The sequence below is a fragment of the Zootoca vivipara genome, chromosome 11, assembly GCF_963506605.1.
Source record: "Zootoca vivipara chromosome 11, rZooViv1.1, whole genome shotgun sequence".
NCBI classification, from domain to species: domain Eukaryota; kingdom Metazoa; phylum Chordata; class Lepidosauria; order Squamata; family Lacertidae; genus Zootoca; species Zootoca vivipara.
The window spans coordinates 60,801,677-60,828,507 of NC_083286.1; the positions used below are offsets into that span (position 1 = coordinate 60,801,677).

The window sequence follows — 26,831 nt, forward strand, 5'->3', positions numbered from 1 at the left end:
TGCAGCAGTATCTGTGACCTTGCGCACTCCCACCCAGCTCTTCTCATTACATAAAGGCAGCAATATCTGAACGGGGAGATCCCACAGCTATCTGAACAGGAGAACTCAATGGCTGAGGAAACATGGGATGGAATAACAAAGAGCCAGCAACCTTGCACTGAATAAACCTGTACAGCTGGATGTGCCTTGTATACACAGCGAGGAGGCCAACAAAATCCCTGATCTCAATGCATACCGAAAACATGGAGGGGAGGGGCAATTTAGCCACTACTGTGCTTTTTAAAAGCATGTCTGCTTGTGCCTCAAAACTACCACTTAGTCTGACTGTGCTCATGTTGTAGTGTATCATAAGGGAAGCAGGAAAGAGTGCCGAGGTTGGTAAGTTTTAAACTGCACAGTGAGAGGCGTTGCAAGTGAATGAGCGAATGTGCGATTAATCTGACACTGCCAGATGGTGCCAAGGAGCAACCACCACCTCCTGCCAGCAGAGGATGTAATTTCAGAAACTCTCAGCTGGAGTATAGTTGGGGTGAATGAGCTTCAGTAGTCCTTTTAACTCCTTATCCGCCACGCCCTGCTGCCTACTTTAGATGGTAAAAACACCTTCTGTTGTTCATGGTTCCAACAGTACTGAGATTGTGACTTCCCAGGGGGTAAGCATGTTGCACCAAAAACAAAGAAGGGTCTTGCAGCACCTTAAAGACAAACATATTTATCATGCCTTAAACCTCAGTGGGTGAGCCCACTTCATCAGATGTGGGCAGCTGATATAACAGCCACCATTAGTCACCAATTCTGAGACTCCCAACACCACAGCCATGCCTATTAACACCTCAAGAGCACAGCTAGAAAGCCTTCATATTTTCTAAATACCAAAAAAGAGGCAACACATCGACCAATTCCAATGTGTTGCCTCTTTTTTTGGGATTTTTCACTCAAGTCTGCAACACAAGGGTTGTTTCAGTAGCATTCATATTTTCTAAGGCAATGCTGGTTGTTGTTTTTTATTTGACAGACTCTTTGATTTGGATGTCAATTTCTTCCATGGCGTCCTAAAAATTCTTAACACAAGGCCAACAGATACTGCAGTCCAGGTTAAGTTTTACATTCAGATTATTTAAACCCCTTAACATTTATTTTGCTTATGCACTTTCGTATCTCCTAATCCTATTAGGCACCTGCAAGTGCTATTTTGATATCTACACAGTATCTTCAAGGGCACCCTCTCCATATTAGCAGCAATATAACACAACCATTTTGTGCTATCCATGAAGTTGTGAAATGCAATTGTGCATATGCTGCTCAAATAGTACGTCATAGCTGCAACGCCTGTGAGGTTTGTTGTTACAGAGACTCACAATGCACTATAATTTTACAGTTGTTATAATTCTGTTATGAATAGATTAATAGCATAATATTTTCTTTAGATACAGACTTTTTTCTGGAAGAAATAATAATAATAATGCATAATAATAATATTGGCAAAACAAACAAACAAAAACCTTACTATTCAGTAATATTACAATGCCCCAGCTTGCACTCAGCATTGTGTGTGTGTGTGTGGGAGAGACTGTGTGTTTTAATTAAATTCCTGGGTCAATTTGATAGAACTAATTCTCATCTTGGGTTTATGCTTACCTCAGGCAACATATCAACTGCTTGAGGCTGTCAATCCCTCTTTGCCTCTGCAAGTTTTGCTGAATTACTCAAGAGTTTGCCTGTCAGGCTGTAATAGTGAAGATACTTGGGTGTTTCCACTGCCTCACTTTTATAAAGTTTCCTGATATCAGGACGAAGGGAGTCAATAAGTCCTCTCAATACAGTCAAATGTTTAACAGATTCTCCATTACATGGATCTGTGTAATTTCTTTAATACAAAGTTAAGCCCCATTGGCAGGTCCAATTTTAGCTGATATATTTTCTTTCACTGACATGGTGTAAAGAACCTACCCCATGCCTTGGGCTGAAAACCTCCCTGCTCCTCTTCCTCTGCCACGTCCAAATCCTGTGGGAAGGAAAGAGCCTCATTTAAGGGTGCAAGGTGGATAAGCTGAACATTCAGCTCCCAAGGTTTCAGGAGGGGAAGTCAACTTGACACAGTAGGGTTCAGCAATTTCTCCTCTTCTCCTTTCCTTCAGAAACAGCACACTGTCTTCTTAAACAAGGAAGCAAGACAAAATGACAGCAGAAAAGAAACTCTTTTTCTATCCTCTTCATAAATACCTAGAGGGAAACCCAGATAGTGGCAGTGTGGTGCAGTGGCTAGAGGATTGGGAGTCCAGATTTGAAATCCCCACTCAGCTATGAAGAGTGACCTTGGACCAGCCACTGTCTCCTCACATAACCTACCCCACAGGGTTGTTATGGGGATAAAATGGGATGGAGGAGAACTTATTCTTTTACCCTGCAGCTGCAAGAAATATAGACTGGGGGAGAGTTATCTTTTAAAGATGCTAGATCCAGTTTGAAAACAAACCCCTTTGTTATATGTCAATACTGAAGGTATAAGTAAGTATATGAGATTTTAGTCAGGCCCTGAAACCTATTTTCCAAGGTGGCCCTCTCTCTCCACAACTTGCAGGTTAGGATCAAATGACTCTCACCCACTGTGCCTCAGTCCCCAGAACTGACCTATGGGGTCTTCAGTCCTATAGCTAGGGAAATATACACTGTCCCCAGACGCTTACTATAATGTTGGCCCCTCTACATGAAAGCTTGCTACTATGAACAAACAGCCAGCTAAAATAACAGAAGACTGCTGGCCAGTTGGGGTGGGAGCAGGTTAGGAAAGGATAAGCAAAGTCTTACTTCAAACAAACCCCTTCTTCTTGTACCCACAATCTCATCACAAGCCCCACCCCCCAACCTGCTTGTTCTTTTTGCAAACTTCTAGCAAAACAATCTCTCTATCTATTAAAATACTACACTGTTATCACTAGTCTACAAGGACAACATCTTCACAGCTGCGCCAATATTTTGAAACACTGAACTGAATACAGCCTAACCAAACACATTTCTGCTTCCTGAATTCTACAAAGGCTGCTTTTAATCATGTGGTCTGGAAGAGCCACCAACACACCAACCTAGGGTGACAAACCGGACCCAAAATACAAAATGGATTAGATGTTTAAAAGTGCAGGTACAAGCTTAAAAATGCAGGCAGAAGCTATTGGTCTTCAAGTTTCGGCATTTAACTAGGCTATGCCCTTGACATGGACAGTTTACAATACAAGCCACATGTGAAAGGGTGATGGCATGCTTCAATTATGAAATACAGCAGGGTATTCTTTTGCATGTTTTTTTTTTAAGATACTCCCTGAGCTGAAAGTATTTCAGGCTTATCTTGCTGGTTTTCAGCAATGTCCCAGGAGATTCTTAAGCAGGAAGCACCAAGATCCTAGTGCTTATGTCAGTAGTTAGGCCACATTCACATGGACCAAATGTAAACAGCACTCAGGTCCTGCTTGCAGGATCCCACACACACTGGTTGGCCACTGTGAGAACAGACTACTGGGCTAGATGGTTGCCTGCATGATTCACAAGTCCTGCAGCCCTTTAGGGGCAAGAAAAAGAATTATCAGGCAAGTAGAGCACAGGGTTGGAGGGCAGAGGGCTCTTAACAGAAGCTATTTCTTGCAAGGTTCCTTTTTCAAGGAGAAGGGAAAACAAAAATATTCATAGGTTTGTCTTACCTCTCCCTCTGCTACGTTTCCCACGATCAGAAGGCCTCTCTCCTTGGCTGTTATCCACTCCATTCTCCTCTACTCTAACTAGATGTGGGAGGAGAGATACAGAAAGCAAAACATTACTATATACAATTTGAATGCTTGCCCTCTCGATCAGACTTTTTGTTTTTCAACTATGCAGGAGACAGAATCACACAGCAAGAATGGAAAGGTTGAGGGTTCCTAACAAGACACAAGGATTTGGACTTTCAGGTGCTACTCTGCCTGTTAGCTGAAGCCTCAGTTCACTGAGAAGCCTACAGAGATAAATGGTTTGATGATGTCATGCCTAAATCTTTCCACAATTCCTGCCTTGAATATAAAATGTCTTTCCTTTTATCTAACTATATATTTTAGGACTCTGTGTTCAATATGCACGGCACTGGCCTTGTTTTTAAACTGTGTTGCTGTTTTAGAGTGTGTGTTTAAGAGTGATGAGCATTTGCTCTTTTTAAATATTTGTGAGCAGCTCTAAGAGCTCCTTTGAGGTTGAAGAGCGAGCGGGCTATAAGTGCCCAAAATTAAAATATTTGATCAGCTTTCAGACATTTTTCATGTGCCCATACTCAATACAGAAAGTACACCCCAATATTATTATTATTTGAAGAGGAGAAAAGCGTCTTTAAACCAAGCCAGTATCAGGTTCTCATGGCTGTATAAATGGTACCCAAACTAGGCAAATCCTTTTGTTGAAGAGAAACAGCTCTGCGTGCATAGTTTGTGGTTCTTCCCCCAGTGCTCTACTGCAAACATACAACAAAGCAACTCAAGAACAACACGCTCCTCTGTGAACGCAAAGGCAAACTAAGGCAACCGCGTTCCTAGGAGCAAGGTGCCTGCGCTTACACTCTCGACCACGGCTGCCCCCTCTTCCTCGTCTGCTGGAACTTCCCCGTCCACGGCTCACTTCTCTGTCCCCTCGCTTTTCTCTGTTCTCTTTGTTTTCTGAACTCTCTTTTCCAAGACTTTTCTTCTTTCCTCCCACTGTCTCCCACGAAGTCTATTTGGGTGGAGAAGGAAAACACAGAACAATTCAAAAGGGGTTTAAAGACTGCCTTGAGAATACCTTCCAGTGTAAAACCCCTAAGCTCTATGGGAACCTTTTACAGCCCTTCAGACGTGCAAGGTCCATTGTCAAACAAACCCTCGGGGGCACCTGCAAAGCCTAGAAACCATAAACACTAATCCAGCATCCTCGGAATGTAATTAAACCCTATGGCATTTTAATGGCAAAGCATTTTTACAGGGACAAACTTTGTGACATTAAAACAGGGGCTTAACATTATTTACTTATTTATTTAAGCTGTAAATAGGCAAATCAAGACCCAGACCAAAATAGTCCTGATTAAAATCACCCTTCTCATGCCAAATAGATACATTCCTGCATTACTGATTAGGGTACAAAACCCTACCGTTATACTCTGCTGTCTCATTTCATGTGGCCCCCATGGGTGGTGGAAGTGGGGATTTTTTTGACTGCTCAAGTCTTGCAACAACTGCCAACACTCACATGTTCTCAGAATATTTTGTCTATTGGTTCTTGAGTTGTGGCACACGCGTGTGCTGGTTAACCAGCAATAATTGGGGGGGGGGGTGAGTTTTGCTGCTTTTTTGGACTACAGTGGTACCTCGGTTTATGAACACAATTGGTTCCAGAAGTCTGTTCATAAATCGAAGTGTTCATAAACCGAAGCAAACATTCCCATTAAAAATAATGGAAAGTGGATTAATCCGTTCCAGACGATGAAAAACACCCCCTAAAGCTTCAATTTAACATGAATTTCACTGTCTGCCAAGAGGTTTCCGAGGCCTATGGAGGCCTCCACGGAGGCATCGGAGCGTCCGCGACTGGGACGCAGCCACAGAAGCGCTCCGATGCCTTCACAGAGGCTAACTGTGTGGAAAGCCGGCCTCGCGGAGGGCTCAAGAGAAGCGGGCCTTCAGCATCGCGCTCCTGCGACGTCTCTCCACCTTCGCCGTCGCGCTAATGTGGAGAGGCGTCGCAGGAGCGCGACGGCGAAGGTCCGCTTCTCTTGAGCCGGCCTCGCGGAGGGCTCAAGAGAAGCGGGCCTTCACCGTCGCGCTCCTGCGATGTCTCTCCACCTTCGCCGTCGCGCTAATGTGGAGAGGCGTCGCAGGAGCTCGAAGGTCCGCTTCTCTTGAGCCGGCCTCGCGGAGGGCTCAAGAGAAGCGGGCCTTCGCCGTTGCGCTCCTGCGACGCCTCTCCACATTAGCGCGACGGCGAAGGTGGAGAGACATCGCAGGAGCGCGACGGTGAAGGCCCGGCCTCGCGGAGGGATCAAGAGAAGCGAGGCCGGGCCTTCACCGTTGCGCCCCTGCAGAGTGGAGAGGCTCAGGCTTGAGAGAAGCCGCCGCTGCTGCCGCCGCCACCGCTTCAAGCACAGCCAGGCGCACCTTGAGCCACCCCAGCCAGTCCTGGCGCCTGGTGGTGGTAGCGGCTGCTCTGAGGAGGAGAAAGGTCGCCCGGCTGGCACCACGTAGAGAGGGAAGGAGAGCTGCGAGCGCCACCGCCACGCAGCCAAGCCTCTCACCGCTGTTTTCTATGCGCAAGGTAAGCGCTTCCAAAGGGACCCCCCCACCCGCTTTGAAAGAGACGCGGCCGCAGCCGCAGGGCTCCTTTCCACACAGTTAGCCTCCGTGAAGGCATCGGAGCGCTTCTGTGGCTGCGTCCCAGTCGCGGACGCTCCGATGCCTCCGTGGAGGCCTCCATAGGCCTCGGAAACCTCGGGTTACTTACTTCCGGGTTTCGGTGGTTCGTAAACCGAAAGTTCGTAACCCGAGGTGTTCGTAAACCGAGGTACCACTGTAATTTGATCTCCAAAAATGTCTCATATCAGTTCAAACAAAAATGAGATGCTGTTCCACAAGACACAAATGAGATGGGAATGGAGGGAGAAGGCGGAAGGAGATCAGTCTGACAATGTCAATGGTGGTATATAAATAATGACTGAAAATCCAGTTTGTGCCAGGCTGGTCTTCCCTTGAGAAAGACATGCCCAGAGCTTTGTCACTCAATTATTAATTCTGAATGAATGTAACATACAGGTATTTGCTCGATCTGCATAGCTTAAACTGAATTACAAGGGGAATATCCTGGCCCAAATATACAAAGAAAAATATATGCACATCTCAAAGTGACTTGACTTCCAAAATGCTTTCCACCAATGTCATCTCTCCCCAACCCCCAACTCAATAGCCAATTTGCCAGCAAGCAAAAGAGAACCTAAACAAATCTTTCCTGTACCCACTAAGAGGCTCAAAAAGCTTTTGCTTTTCTTAGGTTCCAGGGAAAGAGAATCCCCTCTGATGCTGGCTCATGGAGCAGTTGGGGTGGGGGGTGGGGAATGAGGTTTAGGTTCCACCCCCTAACAGTGAGCAAATCAGCCCAGAACATGACGGGGAGGAAATACCAGCTGTTTTTATTCTAGAAAGTCCTAATTTAGGTAGTGTACAGTCTCACTCCAGATATGAGTGAGAGACTATGAAGAAGACTTATGTCTCTGTTGTCCCAATTCAAAACGTAGAAAGAGCTGTCCATCCTCAATCGACAGACAGTGAGCCACAAAGGTCAGAAGCGGGGCTGATTTCTTATCGAAATTCTACACGGCAGAAGAAACAGTAGAGGAGTATAAGCTGCTGAACACAGAATTCAGCTTCCAGAGAATCTGAGCTCCTATTTTTCAAGAAAGCAGCAAGTTCCTACACCTTATGTTGCAAACAGATACTTGAGTGTGTGAGGGCAATGCCTACTAATATCTCAGAAGCCAGAGAGGTGGCTGAAAAATTACAGAACTGTAGGACTGGAAGGGGCCCCGAGAGTTATCTAGTCCACCCCCTGCAATGCAGAAATCTCAACTAAAGCATCCAGGATAGATGGCCATCCAACATCTTCTTAAAAACCTCCAAGGAAGGAGACCCCACAACCTCCCTATGGAGTCTGTTCCACTTTCTAACAGTTCCCAAAATAAAGGTGGGGGGGGGAGCAGCTTAAAATATCCCATACAATTCATTGTCCTCCATAACTAGCAAAACTGGAATTAGGGAAGAAAGGAAAAAGCAAATTTGGAAGCTTTAGTTTTCTTGGGGCCTTATTTTTTAAAACCCCAAACACAGTCCAATGCAGGAGTAGTCAAAGTTACATTTGAGTACCCCAGTTGAGCATTTGCAGACACCTTCACATTACAGAACCCTGGTAGCAGGTATCAAGGGTCAGGGATAGTTCATCCTAAGCAGGTGCACAAGTTAAGCGTTTTGCCAGTTTTCCAGGGCAGACCTCCAATTCACCTGCTTCTTTAGACTTAAGGCTCTCCAGATCCAGGGACAATATCCTGTTTGTTTGAAGAAAACTGCACCAGAAATTCTAACTGGTAGCAGGACAGAAAGATAAATCTAGGTGATAATTCCAGTGGACTGCGTTTTAACACGTGGCACTCTAAAACAGGGGTGGGCAGAAGGTAGATAGTAAAACAGGGGTGGGCAGAAAGTAGATTAGGGTTCTAACAGTAAATCTTGATATACCTACAATTATATATAAACACACACCATCCCAAAGGCACTGGGTGGGTAGCAATACAAGTTGCCCCAGGCCTCAGACAAGCTCTGCGCGGGCCTGGTTATAGCGCTGTATTCAGCTGTATTCAGTGGATCAGCAAGGAATCTGACACCAAATTATTTAATAAGTACAATACCTTTTCTTACCTTCTAAATTAGGCTTCTGAGCTGAAGAAAAGTGAGGGGGGGGGGAATTGATGGGGAGAGCATATTTTAGTGTAAGCTCAGTCCTGATACTGAAAACCATTTCCTGGGCCTTTCCTTTTCCTGAATTATGAGGTTATTCCCCCACCCCCCACCACTATTTTATACCTGGCTTTGGCTGGTGTATCTCGGGGTTCTAGTAAAATTAATTAGATCCCCACAAGCCTGTCTGCAGACTCCAGTACCTGAACAAACTTTTGCAGGAAACGAGTCTAAGGAACTGAGGCAGATAGTGGTGATTAGGGATGAAGTTCTAGGCCTAATAGACAAAATAAAAACTGACAAAACACCAGGTCTAGATGGCACCCACCTGAGAGTTATCAAAGAACTCAAATGTGTAATTGCTGAACTTCTAACAAAATGTAATTTGTTCCTCAGATTCTTAACTGGAAAACTGGTCAAACATATTGGTAAAGATAAAATAACCAAGCACAGAGAAGAACAAGCCTTGAGGAAGTAGAGCCAGCATGGCTTTTGCAATGGCATGTCCTGTCTCACAAACCTATTAATAATTCTTTGAGAGTATCAACAAGCATATAGATAGAGGTGATCCAGCTGGCATAGTGTACTTGGACTTTCCAAATGCTTTTAACAAAATACTTCACCAAAGGCTCCTGACTGAGTAAGCTTAGCAGTCATGGAATAAGAAGAGAGGCTTTCTTGTGGACCAGTGAGTGGTTAAGAAACAGGAAACAGAAAGTAGGGGAAAATGGACAGTCCTCCAAATGGAGAGACGTTGAAAGTGGAGTCCTGCAAGGATCAGTATTGGTACCTGTGCTTTTTAACCAATTCATAAACAATCTAGAGCTAGGGTTGAGCAGTGAGGTGGCCAGGTTTACTGATGATACTAAACTGTTTAGAGATATTAAAACAAAAAGACTGAAATGTTCCCAAAGCACCTCTCCAAACAGGGATCATTAGGAAAGCAACTGAAAAATAAAACTTCCAATATTATAATGTCGCTATACAATCTATGGCGTAACCACATTTAGAATACAGTTTATACAGTTCTGGTCACCTCTACTGGTGTGTTATGGGGTAATGTTATTACCTAAGACTAAAGAGCATCAGAAATTGATACACAGAGATGTTATTGCTGTGATAAGTCAAGGGACCACTTTGTGACTGTGATGTCACACAGCAAAATAACCTCAGGCTACTTAAAATTCACCAGCTCTTTCCAGTGTTTACTTTCAAGGAAAGTTCTTGACAGCAGGGCTCAAATCTGTTTAGAAATCATTTCTTTTGCCAGTGATAGACAACTGAATTTCTTCCAGTTAAGATACATGCTAACTGAGTGAGCTGGGGGCCAATTTCAGAGTTTCACTAGTTTTAAAGGTTTTTGAAACCTACATATAACAAAGTTGTTTCTAAAACATAAGTATCTGACATCTTTCTTAGCTTGGCCACAGCTTTTCATTCCCCAAGGAGAAGCAGGAAGTCTCCATGTGTTAACTCTTCAGGCAAGACTACCCTCAAGGCATAAGAAAAGGATCTAGAGTCCTTACTGTGTCAGAGTTCCCTTCCAGCAAGATATTGATTGCTCTGTTCACATCTCCATTACAGTCATGTAGAGCCACTATGCAATCATCCTGATTCTTCCCAGTCACTTCCATAAGCTGGAAAAAAAACCCACAAATATATGAGTCACGTTAAAGAGACCTTGATAACACGACAAAGGGAGTCTAGGCAACATGGAAAAATAGATTTAAAATATACCTACAATTATATATAACCACACACCATCCCAAAGGCACTGGGTGGGTAGCAATACAAGTTGCCCCAGTCCTCAGACAAGCTCTGCATGGGCCTGATTATAGCAATGTATTCAGCTAAGTTTCAGTCAGAGTGGACCCACTGAAATGAATGGATCCAAGTTAAATGAATGGATCCAAGTTAATCATGGCCATTAATTTCAATGAGTCTACTCTGCCAGAAACTTAGCTGAATACAGCGTATTATTATTATTATTATTATTAAAGCTGAAGTTTAGTATGCAAGTGGACTTGAACCAGGCTTGAAGTAGTAAAGGGTAGTCTCCACCAGTCCATGAAAGCCAATCCGCCCACTCACCAGGGACAGGGGGGAAACATATACCTGTTTCACTTTATCCTCAAAGTCTGCATCGTTCTTATCGTAGATCATCTGAGCAAGGCGAATTTGTTCCGCTGTTGCCTGGGAAGCATAAATAGATTGGTTATAGAAATAAACACACAAAGCAAAAATTTTGCCCAAATGCTTGAGTCTCCCACAATTTGTTCTTTTATTCCAGGGCTGTGGAACCTGCGGCATTCCAGATACAGGTGAATTACAACTCCCATCATCCCCTTGCCACGCTGACTAGGGAGGATGGGAACTGGAGTCCAACATCAGTGGAAGTCTACTGGTTCCCCACTCCTGTTTTATTTTTAACTCCAAGGGGAAGAAACGTTGAGGCATCCTTTCCTACCGTATCTAACAAGCCCAAACTCCAGATTGCAGGCAAATATAAGAAAAAAAACCAGTGCCGATCCCTCACAGAACAGTTCTTAAGACAAATAATTTAGCATTGCACACAAGAAAAAGTTGTTAAGTTTTAATCTAAATTATCAAAGGAACCACTGTTCAGATGCATGGCCTATTATGAGCCCTAATTAGAGAACTACAAAACCCTGAATTTCCTGCCCATTTTTTGTCTAATTCTGTCACTCAATCTTTGCACACAATTTAATTCAATAAAGTGTTTATTTCAGAACACTGGCATGGTTCTGGCTGGTGGAATGGGGCGAGGGGTACTGGTATTTCCCCCACTCACCAACAGGAATCCTACTGGGAAGGCAGAGCAGCATAAGTTTAAAAAAAGCCACCAGAAATAAAGGCTGGTGTTCTTTTAACCAATACATCTAAGAAAGCATCTTTAAAACAATATATCTAAGAAATACATCTTTAAACAGTTAGGCATAGTGATGTGAGGTGAGAATATTCTCGAGAATATTCTCTGCTAGAAAATTCTCCGGAGAATATTCCCCCAAAACTGTAAATTCTAATGTAAGACACCAGTTTTACAACCCAAATTTAAAAAATCTAGTAAATAATAAGTCAAGCTGCGATACTGCCAGTGTAAGTAATGAATAATGATTTTTTGATCCAGTCACATTACTTACTGGGCATTGTGTCATTCATCAATGGCAGTTCTGAAATGTGAGCTTTTAAAAAAAAGTTTTACAAATTCATTTAAAATTTGAGTAAAATTTGAACTTTTAGTTAGAGCAAAGTTTGAAAGGCTATGGATTTGCAAACTACCATAGATTGGATGGCAAGCACTCCTAATTCAAGTAGATAAGATTAATCTTATGGGCTGTCATATGTATAAACCCACTGAGCAATGGTATTTTTGACATCATTGCTTGATCTTGATTAATTCTTACAGGTTAAGAATTACAGATACATGGATCGAGAATGTCCACATCCCTACCTGTACTACTGGTTTCTGTGGTTGCGTCAGCTGCGTGGCTGAAATCTGCGCTTTGTCTCGAGTGCCCCGGGTACGTTCACTGCCCACCGAAGTCATCATATACAGTATATACAAAACAACGTATGTACAAAATAGAAAATCTGAAAAAGAGAGGAAAAATCCAGCTGAGTTAAGCACTATTCCCAATATGAAAAACTGGCGTAAATGACAGTATACAGATTAACACAAAATTATGTGTTATGTGACAGCAAATTATGTTCATGTCCCAAGTAGCAATGTGACATTCTTCTTCTTCTTCTTTTTAGCACACATGGGAAGTAGAAATGCATTTCCTAAAAGGTCTGGCAAGGCGCTACCTCAAAACTCCTATCTGCAGAGAAGGGCGGGGCCATGATCCAAAAGGCTACTTTGCTTGAAGACTGAGAGATCTCAGAGTTCCTTTCCTTGAATAAGAGACTCAGGTGACATTTTACAAGCTGCTCTAGGAACCTAGTCCAACTTTAAAAGTGGTTTCCCATGCAGCACAGAAGTCGAACTGTCTAGAAATTGCAAGTCCAAAATCCACATGAAGACAGAAAAATGGGTTGTGCGGTTGTTTGCATCTTTTGTACCTGAAGTTTTCCTTTAATGTGGTCCATATCAGCTGCTACCACATGAGATGAATGAGATGACTCCCCTCAAGGGTACTTCACCACAAAGGGGGGGCATCTGAATTAACACTGTTTCTACATTCTCCAAGGCCTTAACTCCTTTTAATATCAGTTCAAATGGCAAGTAGAGAAAAATGAGGTACTAGTAAAGGTATGAGATTTAAGATTTAAGAAGAGCACAACCAACTCCTATTCCACTTTTTCTAATTGTAAATTCATGTGCTCATATGTGGGGGGGGATTGCCTCCATTCATCTGAATACAGTACAGGTGTAATCATGGCTATGGCTGGTCTCAGTGGTCCTTTGACCAAGTGGCTTAGTATCTCCAAATCTGGGGCAGTTGTGTACAACTATTAACCAAATGAAAAACAACGAAGCCAGCAGACCTGATGGGATACCTTCTGAAGTCTTCAAAGTGGGCGGTTGAACTTACACAACAACTTCACAAGCTCATCGAAAAAATCTGGGAGAGGAGGTCCCACTCTACTGTGGTTGCTTAGGTCAAACAAACATACCAGAAATGAGCAACCTGTGGGATGTTGTCATATGCAAACAGTAACAACTGCAGACACAAACTCGTAACATTTTAGCTATCTGAAGAAGTCTTACACAGCATTCTACAGAGTCATCTGACATTTCACTGCTGACTCGTGCAGTCTCACTAGCATTCTAACTAGGGCTGACCCAAAAGTCTTAGTTTCCTCAATTTCCCAACATTTCATGGATCATGGGTGGGGTGTGAAAACCCACCCAAAATGTGGGATGAAAGTACTTGCATATCTTCGACTGAGCTGATCTAAGAATCTGGGTCCCAGTTACCCACTCCTCTTCTTTTCTTTTTAAAGCAAAACCACAGGTTGGCTAAGTGCCCACTGGCAGCACAGCTGCGGCACACTTTGTACTTCAACAGCTGCTAATGTCCCTGGGAAGACACTATGTAATAGTACTGCATCCATACCAAAGGGGAAATGATGGCTACCCCCATGCTCCACACAGTTTTAAAATAAAAATGGAAGGAAGTGGGGAAGGAAGGAAGTTATTGGACCGGCTCATACAATGACAGGCAAGTACTACCCCACCTTAAAGTCCTGAGAATTTCTCCCAAACCATTTAGAAGGGACCTCTGACAAAGCTGGGTGTAGCGTCGCGCAGTCTTAATTTTAACCTCCTCTTCCAGCTATTAACAAAAGATGGACTGGTGGAGACTACCTTTGCTACTTCAAGACTGGTTCAAGTTCACTTGCTTACTAAAACTTCAGCTTGAATAATAATAATTATGAGCTGTACTCAGCTATGTTTCAGTCAGAGTAGACTGCACCTACATTGCATTAAACTCTGTGACAGTCTTGCTTTTTAACAATCAGCTTTAAGATCCCCCCTGGACAGATGCAAACAGTCCCACCCAGCTGTACTTCAAAACATCTGGAAGGCATTGGATCAGGGAAGGCTAGATGAAGCACTCAGCTTTGAATCCTACTCAAGAAGCCTAAGGCACAGCAGCTACATGCCAGTTGCTAGGAATTTACATTTAAGAGCAATATTCTTATAAACCTAACAACGTACAAGGAAACAAAGTGCAGTGAGCCAAGACCAGGACATTGCCTGCTTTTGCCAGATGAGGGGAACAATTTGTGTGTGTTCTGCTTACACACAAGCACATACACTGCACTCTCCTGAACTTTCTAAACTACTCCTCCTCCCCCTGGAACAAGTTTCAAATATTTCCCCAGAATAGAAGCAGAGAAGCAACGCTTGCTAAAAATAGCCAAGCTGAGGGCTCAGAAGTTAATCGGGAGATCACAGATGACCATACTCCCAATGCCCCTGGCCAAGAAGCATATATCTGTCCCTAACATTAGCTGGTTGAAAGACCGAAGAATGAAGGGAGCAAGAGATCCCAACTGCCAATGTCAAAAAAGAACAAAAGGTTTCAGCAGCCAGGGACTAATGCTAGGAAGGTTAGCAGGTCATGTATATGCTACATACACATTAAGCTTTTAAGGAACCTTGGGAACTGTTGCTTTGTTAGTGGCACAGGAATGAACAGGAGCCTCAGCTCCCTCTCCCCCCTAAAAAATAAAACATTTCCCAGAGTTATTTATTTACATTATTTAGTGAAATATATACACCACTTGATTGTAAAAAAATGAAACCTCAAAGAGGTTTACAAAGAGAATAAACCATATTATCAGTAGAAACAGTTAAAAACTATTTAAAACATAAAAAATAGCAATAAGCCAAAAATAAGTTAGAACACACATAAGCATTCTACATATCTGGGTAAGCTTGCCTAAACAAAAAATGTTTTTAGCAGGTGTCAAAAAGAGTACAGTGAAAGGTGCCTGCCTGGTATCAATAAGCAGGGAGTTCCAAAGGGTAGGTGCTGCCACACTAAAAGAACAAGTGGAACAGGTATTATGTGGCACTTGTAACAATGCCAGTTCTGCAGACTGCAGTGGGCAAACTGGTTCCGAGCTAAGGGCTTTATAGACTAAAAACAACACCTCTGGTGAATTATTTGATGGAAACCAGCCATCTAATTTAATAAAGTTTGGGTTTCTAGCTTAATTGCTACCAAAAGCAAATCCCAGGTATGTTTTTATGCTGTCTGGCTTTATATGACTGACAGTGAGATTCCTTAACATTATACATTCTAAGTCACGTTCCCTTATTTAGGCATCTGGTTGTTACCCATGGTTATTGGAGGCTGGGCATGACTAATCAGTCATCTGTTAGTCAACTCAGTGTTATAAAATATTCTAGGAAGACTTAAAATAAGACAATATGGTATGGAAAGTCCTCTTCAGGCTCCAGGGAGGGTCTCTCCCACCATTTCCTTGACTCTATTTATTTATTTACCTTATTTATTGATTTCCTGGCCTCACGCACACATATAAGTGGGATGACACCTGTACTTTCAATCTTTACTGAGTTTTGGTACGACACAGCTTAGATGGCACCGTGACAGTGAATCATCCCAATACCACTCCAGACAGCCTGACATCTTGCCAAGTGTTAGGATGAGCTTTGTGCTGATGAGGTTTGCAACTCTGTAAGTGCATGAAATCCAACCCTCAGAGAACTACTTAGCAATCATCTTAAAAGCTGCAGACCAATAAGCACTACTTGGGTGCGAGCGCTCATTCCAAAGGAAAGGTGCAGCACTCTTGCCAAGCATGAGGTCTTGCTTCGAAGCCTCAGGCCCTCTGGATTTCTGCACCAAAGAATTCATCAATGGAATAAATGGGACAAATTGGAGGGAAGGGGGTTTGCAAACACTTGCATGTTGCTCAAAATGTAGTACAGCTCATTGTTGCCATTCATTCCTGCAGAGAATAGCAAAGTATCAAAACTATATTGACTTAGGAACACTTTTCTTCAGGAACTTCCTTTCTGAGTACAGTAGTTTGAAATCCACAAAATGTCCACTAGAACATTTCCTGTGCAAATGCTTTTGAGTAGAAAGATTTCCCTTCCCATGAAGCTAACAAAGCAGAATAAATCTTTAGGAAACTCCAGCTACAACTGGAAACTTCCTTTTACAAGGCAGAACACACACCACCACCTAGTATCTTTATCCAATGGTTTACAAATACTTACTTTATGAACTCTAGACAATAACCTGAATTACAGTCAATGCTAAACTAAACTAGGGCTTAGGTGTTGGCAGAGTTGCAGAAGCAGGAAAGGAAATGCCTGCTTGCAATGTTCTCAATGTGCAAGAGCACATTTGCTTGTTCCCACTAAGCCATTGTTTAAAAAGGTAAAGGGACCCCTGACCATTAGGTCCAGTCGCGGACGACTCTGGGGATACGGGGCTCATCTCGCTTTACTAGCCAAGGGAGCTAGTGTACAGCTTCTAGGTCATGTGGCCAGCATGACTAAGTTGCTTCTGGCGAACTAGAGCAGCGCACGAAAACGCCGTTTACCTTCCCGCCGAAGAGGTACCCATTTATCTACTTGCACTTTGACGTGCTTTTGAACTGCTAGGCGGGCAGGAGCAGGGACCGAGCAACGGGAGCTCACTCCCGTCGCGGAGTTTCGAACCGCGGGCCTTCTGATCGGCAAGCCCTAGGCTCTGTCGTTTAACCCACAGCACCACTTGCGTCCCATATAGCCATTGTTTACATTAGTACAGTATTAAAAGGTAAAGATAAAGGACCCAGATGGTTAAATCCCATCAAAGGCGACTGACTATGTGGCTGCAGCGCTCAACCAGACTAGTTGTTCATAATCCTCCTGCTTTACACAGAGCTCAGTGGGTAGAGCATGGGACTCTTAAATCTCAGGGTCATGTATTCAAGTCTCCTGTTGGGCAAAAGATTCCTGCACTGCAGGGGGTTGGACTAGATGACCCTTGGGGTCCCTTCCAACTCTACAGTTCTATGATTCTATGACTACTGAATGGAGCATTGCAGTGCACATTGCTCACTCTTACCACCATGGCACCTTCTGAAGATACCAGGCCTTGGGCTGAAAGCAAATTATGCAACAATCTTGCTGAAACTAAGCAGGTCTGGCCTAAAGATTGCCTGGATGGCAGCATGTCCAAGAACACAATGCACGAGTTCTATCATTGAAGAAAGCAAGATACGTATAAATGTAATAAAGACGACCAAATCAATTGCTCACGCTAAAGCTCTCTTGCAAATAAATAAATGTAAACATATTTCACTTTTGTTACAGGTAGGTAGCCGTGTTGGTCTGCCGTAGTCAAAACAGAACAAAAAAATTCCTTCCGGTACCACCTTAGAGACCAACTAAGTTTGTCATTAGTAGGAGCTTTCATGTGCATGCACACTTCTTCATACCAATGGCAAACTTAGTTGGTCTCTAAGGTGCTACTGGAAGGAATTTTTTTTAATTTTGTTTTGACATAATTCTAGGGAGAGAGAGGAATGACAAAAAAAATGAGGATACAAAACCAGGTGCAGACATCACCCCCTACACCTTTTCAAAGTTTAGTTGATCAAAATTTCATCTGCAGCAGACACTGAGAAATTCCTGGAATCATTTATTGGACAGTCTCATGCAATTTACTGGCAGAGCAGCAATGAGCTGTAAGTTACGGTAGTTGCTGTAACCCAAGGTGTCATCATAAACGAGTTGAAAAAGCAACTTCATAGTAAGTTTGAATCACATGGTGACCCATTCATCACTCTAAGCAGAACTGAAGGCTTAACAGCCTTTGTGCATTAATGACAATTCCTTCCAAGAAATCAAATTTTAAAGACCCACTATAAAAGTCTTGTTTTTCCACATTTGTTCCAATATATCTACACTCTACAGTATCAAAAACGTAAGAATGTAAGTTGAATAATTTTTCCCCATTACCAAAATAATTTGATCTGCTGCCAAAAGGAGCATGTTTCTTCACTAACAGTCTACCTCCCAGGCCATTTAAAGAGACCCATTATGGTAACTTATTGGATAACCCCCGTTAACAAATGTGCATACAGTGGTACCGCCGGTTATGAACTTAATTCATTCCGGAAGTCTGTTCTTAAGCCGAAACCGTTCTTAACATGAGGCGCGCTTTCGCTAATGGGGCCTCCCCGCTGCGTGCCACAGTTCGCAACTAGGGGCATCTACTTCTGAGTTAGTGGAGTTCATTACCTGAAGCATTCGTAAGGAGGACGGTACGTAACCCGAGGTTCCAGTGTACACACCATTTTGTGATTCTGAAATGCTACAGAAGGGGCAACAGCGAGCCCACCCAGCTCCAGGTGCTGCTACTGTGCCAAATCTTGTGACAACAGCAACTATGCCCTGCAACACAGATGGGACTTGAGTGGTCTAAAGAGCTTCAACAGCAGACTGCCAAATCACAGGACTAGGCTATTAAGATTTTTATCCCGCTCCAATTCAATACCCAAATATACATTTAAAAAGGTAATAATAATGTATTCTCAAATATATATATATATATATATATATATATATATATAGTATATTAAGTATCACTTAGTACAACATCCTTTGTTTTTTCTCTAATTTGAACTCCAGATGTAAACAATAGCAGCCTAATCACCACAGCCCTTGAAAGCCAGCCCCCCCCCCAAGTCCTTACCCTAACCTCTCTATGTTCCATCTTCCTCAGTGGCAAGATTGCAGACTAACAACATTTACTTTCCTTTCTATTCTTTGAGACCTACTTAAGGCAAAACCTGATGCACAATGCCAGAGCCATAACTCTGGATTTGTGACATCATTCTGTTGTCACAGTAATTGGCACAAGGTCAGTACTGCAGAATACACTTCAAATTCAAGACCGAATATTGTCGAAGGCAGGAGACACCACTGGTTGCAAATCAAACCATACAAATACAAATCCAACTGGATTTAAGTGGGCAAACAGGGATGTTAAAATTTCCATTCTATTCCCTGAAAGCCTTAATTTCTCTAACTGTACTCAGCCTAGCCTATTCACTGCTGAATTGCTACAGAAGCATGAAACCCTGGCAGAGTTCACACCACAGACCTTGATTGGCATTTGAATTGATTTCCAATGACACTAGGAGATGCTGAAAAAGCAGGTTGGGGTGGGGAACCTCAGGGCCATGGGCCTAGCTGTTTCCCCAAAACCACGGCCACCTGCCATCATATGTCATCAAGTATGGGGAAGGTAGATGTGGCTGCCAAGGCACCATCAGGAGTCTTAAATGGCACTGGCAATGGAAAGTGGGCTTTGGCTTTAAGACCCATGAGCTGATGGGTGGTAGAGTCAAAGTCTGCTGGGTTGGCTCTGCTAGTGAGTTCTCTGAAGCATCAGGTGCTTTAAAGCAGTGTTTCCCAACCTTTTCCCAATCATGGCCCCCTTCTGACCTTGTTTCCTCTTCCTGTGGCCTTCGACCCCGTCCTACCGGTAGAAAGGTAGCTATTTAAATGCTCTGTTTGTTAACAGAACATATTTTATTCATAATTTCTATAATTTATACAAAATACAATTAAATAAAATGACAGAATAATGAAATATTGTTGAAGCAGAATAACACAGAATCATAGAGCTGGAAGAGACTCCAAGGGTCATCTTTCTAGTGCAACCCCCTGCAACGTAGGAAACTCATCTAAAGAATCCATGACCAATGGCCATCCAACCTCTGCTTAGAAACCTCCAAGGAAGGAGAATCCAGGACCTCCCGAGGTAGATCCATCTTCCATGTAAACAACACTTACGTGATCCCAGTTATTTGACAGAGGGGGGGAAACTACAAATAACAATCCAAAAGCATACCCTCCAATGAAAATAGGGATGTCATATACCATAATAAAGTTGTTGTTTAGTAGTTTAGTCGTGTCCAACTCTTCATGACCCCATGGACCAGAGCACGCCAGGCATAATAATAATTTTACTAATTATACCCTGCCCATCTGACTCGGTTGCCCCAGCCACTCTGGAAGGCTTCCAACTTATATAAAAACGCAATAAAATATTAAACATTAAAATAACTTTCCTATCCAGTGCTGACTTCAGAGGGCTTGTGGGTCAGATAACTCCATACCCTCCAACATTTCTCTGATGAAAATTGGGACATCCTACCAAACCCTCCAACATTTTTCTGCTGAAAATAGGGACGTCCTAAGGAAATTTGGGACACTCTGGCATCAAATCAGAAACTGGGACAACTTCTCTAAATCCAGGACTGTCCCTGGAAAATAGGAACACTTGGAGAGTCTGCAAAAAGGAGTTCTGTATATATCGGGGGGGGGGATTCAAAGCAAGTAGTCCTCACTGACCTGCTGCAAAAAGATCTTGTCATATCTGGAAGAGCCCTGGCTGCCTAGATAAAACACTATAGCCCCCCCCCCACCTTTACCTGAGAGTGAGGCCCACTGAACTCAGATACTTAGTTATTTACTAGATACAAGTCAGCAGCACCAGATGACCCTGCTCGGTTAGGTGGATTGTACCCCGTGCCTTGCAGAGTCAGGCCCAGGCTGCCACCTGGCCCAGCACTGTCGACAGCTACAAGCAGTGGTCAAAATGGGAGCCTCAGTGATCGCCCTCTCCTACTGTACACAAACCATGGCTATACAAATTCAATATAAAATGAAGCGCTAGGCCGCCCCCTGGTGGGCCACCCCCTTACCTGCTTGTGATTTGCTAAGCAGATAGCCAGCCAATCAGGATTTTTAAAAAAATGATTTCTTTTCTTTTTTTCTCACTTCCCTCTGTGGCCCCCCCATTTACTTAATTTTCACCTGTGGCCCCCTTGGAATGTGACCCCCAGTTGGGAAACACTGCTTTAAAGCACCACACAGGGCTCTTTGCAAGCCCTGTATGAATTTGACACCCCAACTTTGGGACTTGAGAGCATCCGAACAACTGACTTCATTGTGGGCAGTTCACCTGTAAAGGCAATCAATTCACATGTAACTTGGCCCCAAAAGGTATATGGGGTACTAAAAGTCATTTCAACCACAACACACCTTTCCCCTTTCTTCAAGTAAACTGGACTCAAACTGTTAGGCTTTAAAGCAGGCATCCCCAAACTGCGGCCCTCCAGATGTTTTGGCCTACAACTCCCATGATCCCTAGCTAACAGGACCAGTGGTTGGGGAAGATGGGAATTGTAGCTCAAAACATCTGGAGGGCCGAAGTTTGGGGATGCCTGCTTTAAAGGTTAGTACCAGCACACACTAACCAGGGCCAAACAGCACTAGCACAAAATAATTGTGTTTCCTATAAACATGAGAGAATGAAGCTGGCAACAATAAATTAAAAACTGGTAAAGAACATTTCAGTGAATTTGTTAGAAAGGACAAGTTTTTTAACTGTAAGAGGGGTTCAGTATGAAGAGAGGCGTCCCTGGAGATGGTTGACTTGCATATCTTCATAACATGCGCCAAGGATATTGTAAACTTAAGACTTCCTTCCTTAGGCAAAAGGACCAGACACCCTATGGGTCCCTTCAAAGTCTAAGATTCCAGTTCTATTCTACAGCTACTTAGCTACGATAGAAAAGAAAATTGAAATTGGACACCCAGGCTCAAAGGGAGACCAGAGCTGTGTTCCCTAAGCTGAGAGATAAATTCTTGAGCATATCTGTTCTGAATGTGATTAGATCACTTCCTAACTCCTATGCAGAGACAGCAGAATTTCCCTCCTTCACTGACAGCTGACTGGAAGGGAAAATATCCAGAACGTCACAGGACTTTGTTTCTCCTAGAGTACTGGCATTTTTTCCCAAGTCATACTAAAGTGCCCTGGGAACCCTGAAGTAAAAGGACTTTCCAGAAGTTTCTTAAATGTTAGATGTCATTTTGTAAATAATATACAGTTTTTATACATGAATAGATATTGACCAAGGGTTTCAGACATTATATCAAAGCAGTTAAATGAAACCAAGGCCAACTTCCCTATGATAATCCCCATTCAATGAGTCTTGAAGATGGTACCAAACTCTCATAACCATTTCATTACATTTCCAAAAGATGTGGCACAAACCACAAGAAAGCTGGCTCTCATTTTACATTTTTGTTCACAGGTACACAATCCCACTACAAAATACACACATGACCTATCAAGTGTGGAAGGCATGCAGATATCTCTCAGACTTGAATATGGAGGTTTAGATCCTTTTCCCAGTCACAACTAGATGTTTTTGAAGACTCATTCATCTAACTGTACATGTGTGCATCCTCCAGCTTTGTATTTTGGACTTTAATATACATAGCCCAATGCAAAGTGAGACTCAGTCCTTCAATTGTGCATAGCACTATTTGTAAGATAACTGTAAAGAGGACTTAAAGAAACAGCATCAGGAAATACACTACAAAATAAATTTAGTGTCTTGCAGTTGTATCTAAGCTGCACACGAAACAGACTCACTGAAATTAATGAACCCAAGTTAGTATTTTCCACTAATTTCAATGTGTTGATTTTAAGTTGAACTTAGTTGGATACAACCCATAAGCTGATTTCCCAAGATACTATGCACAATTCAGTATTCATATTCAAGCCATTTTATGTAATTCAAATAAATATCTTGGTACATTGAACTTGGTGCTAAATTATATTCCAAATTACAAAGGTTCCAAGTCTGTGCATGCAGATACAAAACTATTTTTATCATGAGCAGGAAGACACGTCCCACATACATTGGCTATGTTTGAAAATCACTTGCACTGACAAGAAAAGGTTGGGGCACCATGGCTCACAGCACATAAAGAATGCAACAACAACCTTGATGAGTCCTTGTTATTATTCACATGATTTTCAAGGCGCAAAGCAGATGTGTGAGGGTTTACAAACTTCTCCTTGCCCCCATCCCACACTCAGTTCTCTTTCACCTGGATGAAAAGATGAAGTAGGACCTAACTACAGAAAGTTCTAGCTGCTGCAACTCTAGACATAAGTTGGAAAAGAAACAGGCAGTGGTTGATGACATTTCAGGTATCAAAGTGGGTTCTTAACAGAAATTTCAGCAGTTAAAGGCACTTTTATTTCTTACAAAGCTTTCTAACCCTTCCCGTAGGTAACAAAAGAAAGATAGTAACATGACTGCCAGTTATTACTACCCAAGGATGCAGTCTTTTTCTAAACTAGACAAAATGGCCATTTCTGGTTAAATACAGTACACTATAGCTCCCAATCAACATAACAATATCTTACGCACAAGAAGATATCACAGACTTTCAGACAGGACAGAAAAAAGGCAAGATTCCTAGCCAGTATCTCTTGTGTGTTCAAACACAGCAGAATAAATCAAACAAAAACTTCAGATTACACTTACAGGGGTCAAGCAACATAGCAAACTGTTCCTACCAAAACATTGAATGAATTTATTATTTCGGTCACAGACCAGTTCCAGCTCACATACAAAATCAGGGAAGTGATGAAACACAATAGGGATACATTTAAATTGGCAGTTCGGTATAACAGGGACAGTACAGATATAGCAGCAGTAAAAATATATAAATTAGATCTTATTCACTAAAATATAACCTGAAGTCTACCACATTAAAAAAAAACCATGCCACTCTATTTCTTTAAGTCTCTTTTACTATACAGTACTCAAACTCAGCCATCATCTAGCGTCTGCTCCACCTTGATACAGTATTAAAATAAACATTAACATCTGATCTAGTTTAGCTTAGTTGGCAGGCACATTCTAAACTGATCACTTAAATGTTTGGGGTGGGGACTGTCTTCTGGTGCTGTGCTGCCAGCCAGCCAGCTATATGGCAGCAAACCTATATATAAAGCAGTATAGAAATAAAATGAATAACAATAATAATAATAATAAACCCCATCACAAAAAAGCGCCTAGACATTCCATTGCAGTGACCGTAACCAAAATTAAGGTGTCATCTGGCAATTAGCTTATGGCAGCATCCCCAAACTGCAGCCCTCCAGATGTTTTGGCCTACAACTCCCATGATCCCTAGCTAACAGGACCAGTGGTCAGGGATGATGGGGATTGTAGTCCGAAACATCTGGAGGGCCGAAGTTTGGGGATGCCTGGCTTACGGTATATATCTGAGTTTCTAACACTGTAAAGAGTTAAACTAATAACCACAACAGCTCCATTTAATCCAACAAAATGTATATATTCCATAATCGGTAAGTAACAAAAGAATATCAGTAGGGGCCCTATGGCAAACTCCTTTTTCTCCTTAAGTAACCTTGTAGGGCTGAACAGATTAAACATTTTCAGCGAGAAATGCTGTTGCAGAACTGCATTAATAAGGATTTTCTGTTTAACAGCTGCCAAAGAGAACAGCCACTCTTGCACGAAGCTAATCTTACCACCAATTATCTAAAGAACTATGAGTCTTTTTCCTCATTAAGTCAAGTTATTTCAATGGCCCAGACACATAAATCAGAAAAATGTTTTTGTTCTACCCAAGTAGCCAGATTCATTTAGTAGTTGTATCCTACAAACGTTGATAAAACAGTACACAAAGCATAATGCAAGATTAAAACTCATCTTAAACTTTTTTTAAAAGTAGTATAAAGAAAAAATCTTCACCCTCTCAAAATACCGGTAAATATTTATAATTTAAAAAATAAATAGGGAAAGATCAAAGCTCCTTCAACACTCCATTGATCTTAATGCAAGCTGTTCCACTTAAGCAGGTTAGCATCTCCTCCAGCTAATCTGTTAGAAGACTGAATTAAGATGTAAGAAGGAGGGTTCCACTGTCCAGTATTCCTCAAGCATTTCTTGCAGTGACACAAATGGAAAATCTCAACAGCACACAATAGGAAATCCTCCTCCTACAAGAATGTCAGTGAATGAAGTACAGAAGCCACCAGAAGCATTCTGGTACATTCTAAGGTTTAAAAGGTTCTCAGGTCTTCTCGAAGGCAGAAAGAGCAAAGACTTTCTTTTACTACTGTGCTATCTCTATTTTTAAAGGCTGTTCGCTCCTGAGACAGACTAGAATATCGTCGAAAAGTGCATTTAATTCAGTAAAGCAACAAAAATAAACATTGCTATTACATTTCTTTAATTACATTCCATTTATAATTGACCCGCCTAACTGCAAATAATTACAATTACAACAAAAAAGGCTTGACATATCTTATATATAATAATAATAATTTATTATTTATAACCCGCCCATCTGGCTGGGTTTCCCCAGCCACTCTGGGCGGCTTCCAACAGAAAAATAAAATACAATAATCTATTAAACATTAAAAGCCTCCCTAAACAGGGCTGCCTTCAGATGTCTTCTAAAAATCTGGTAGTTGTTTTTCTCTTTGACATCTGATGGGAGGGCGCTACTACCGAGAAGGCCTTCTACCTGGTTCCCTGTAACTTGGCTTCTCACAACGAGAGAACCACCAGAAGGCCCTCGGCACTGGACCTCAGTGCCCGGGCAGAACGATGGGGGTGGAGACGCTCCTTCAGATATACTGGACCGAGGCCATTTAGGGCTTTAAAGGTCAGCACCAACACTTTGAATCGTGCTCGGAAACGTACTGGGAGCCAATCTTGCTTTGCATGTCATACATCTATCTCATATATTGCTTCACCTTTTAAGTTGTGTTACTGAAATAAATGCACTTTTCGACGATATTCTAATTTTCCGAGTTTCACCTGTATATCAACTGTCTGCCAAGGGTGCTTCATTATTCTCTTTCTCTTTCTCTCTCCTACTGCTATTCTGTTTTTACTTTCATTTTTGCATTCATATTTGTGTGGTGTAATTTTTACCTGCTGGAAACTGGATTTGCTCAAATGAACTAAGTTTTGCCTTGCTAAGGATCTAGCAAGGAACTGTATGATTTATGCCCTAGTAAACTCTACTAAAGACACACTTCCTGCATTCTGTGTCTTATTGGAATCCACGTCTGCTAAAGTTCCGCTACTCAGCTAAACAAAGGAGACGGAGGTGTCCCGGGTCTTGGGGCACTGGCTCTCGACAAAGACTGGCACCAATGAACAGATATATGATCAAACCACAGACTACGCAAAATGCCATATATACAGTACATGGGCAAACTATGTGTAGGATAAATGTAATGAAGCAATGAAGATACTGATTTATATAAGCTATAATAATTTATTCTAAAAACATATGTTACACAAGAAATGTTCGATATTACAAACCAGGAATACATTTAATATTTTAATTCAAAATGAAGTCCATTAGGGAAAGTATCACTGGAATGGCCAAGCTCGCATTTTGCCAACAAGCAGATCCATGTGGATGCATAGCCTGGTACTGTATGACTTCTAGCAATCATTGTGGGAAACCTGTCTCCTAAAGATCTGTACCGCCAAATGGCAGCAGCAAAGTCAAGATACTCAGTAATAACTGGGTAATTTTGTTAACATGAAGCGCCAAAATTCAGACAACCTCACTTCCAAAAGCTCGTCTTTGAGGGTCCTAGGACACAACAGCTGCTCCTTTTGCACAAAGACAACTTTGTGACTTCAGTTGCAAATGGGTTTCATGTCCACTCAAACTACTGTTTCTTCAGCGGAAATGCAGTCGGTAAATTTTGACCACACAAACTCCAAATTACCCTGGCCTAAACTATTAACTAACCGTGGCAGCAGACCAATTGACAGTTTGCCACAAGGTGCTCATACAGGGTTGTTTTGAGTGACTTACTACAGTTTACCTCTGTTGCACAGTCACTCAAAAGAACACTGTACAAGCTCCTTGTGACAAACTGTCACTGGATTTCGCATCAGCTGCCACACAGCGGTCCCAACTGTTAAAATGTAAGACTCAAGCCGTTCTGATGTTTGGTTACAAGTGACATC

General features: G+C 42.3%; 1 protein-coding gene across 2 annotated transcripts in view; it reads right to left on the reverse strand.

The window, feature by feature from the left end:
- The window catches only part of UBAP2 (ubiquitin associated protein 2), a 76,608-nt gene that overhangs the window by 45,112 nt on the left and 4,665 nt on the right, over nucleotides 1–26,831 (reverse strand). For both annotated transcript variants that reach the window (XM_060280390.1, XM_060280389.1), the window contains exons 2-7: nucleotides 11,956–12,095; nucleotides 10,599–10,676; nucleotides 10,010–10,120; nucleotides 4,572–4,725; nucleotides 3,693–3,770; nucleotides 1,951–2,005 (exon numbers count right to left, since the gene is read on the reverse strand). In XM_060280390.1, coding sequence (XP_060136373.1) covers nucleotides 1,951–2,005; nucleotides 3,693–3,770; nucleotides 4,572–4,725; nucleotides 10,010–10,120; nucleotides 10,599–10,676; nucleotides 11,956–12,054 — 575 coding nt within the window. In that variant the 5' untranslated portion in view covers nucleotides 12,055–12,095. The remainder of the gene's footprint in view (nucleotides 1–1,950; nucleotides 2,006–3,692; nucleotides 3,771–4,571; nucleotides 4,726–10,009; nucleotides 10,121–10,598; nucleotides 10,677–11,955; nucleotides 12,096–26,831) is intronic.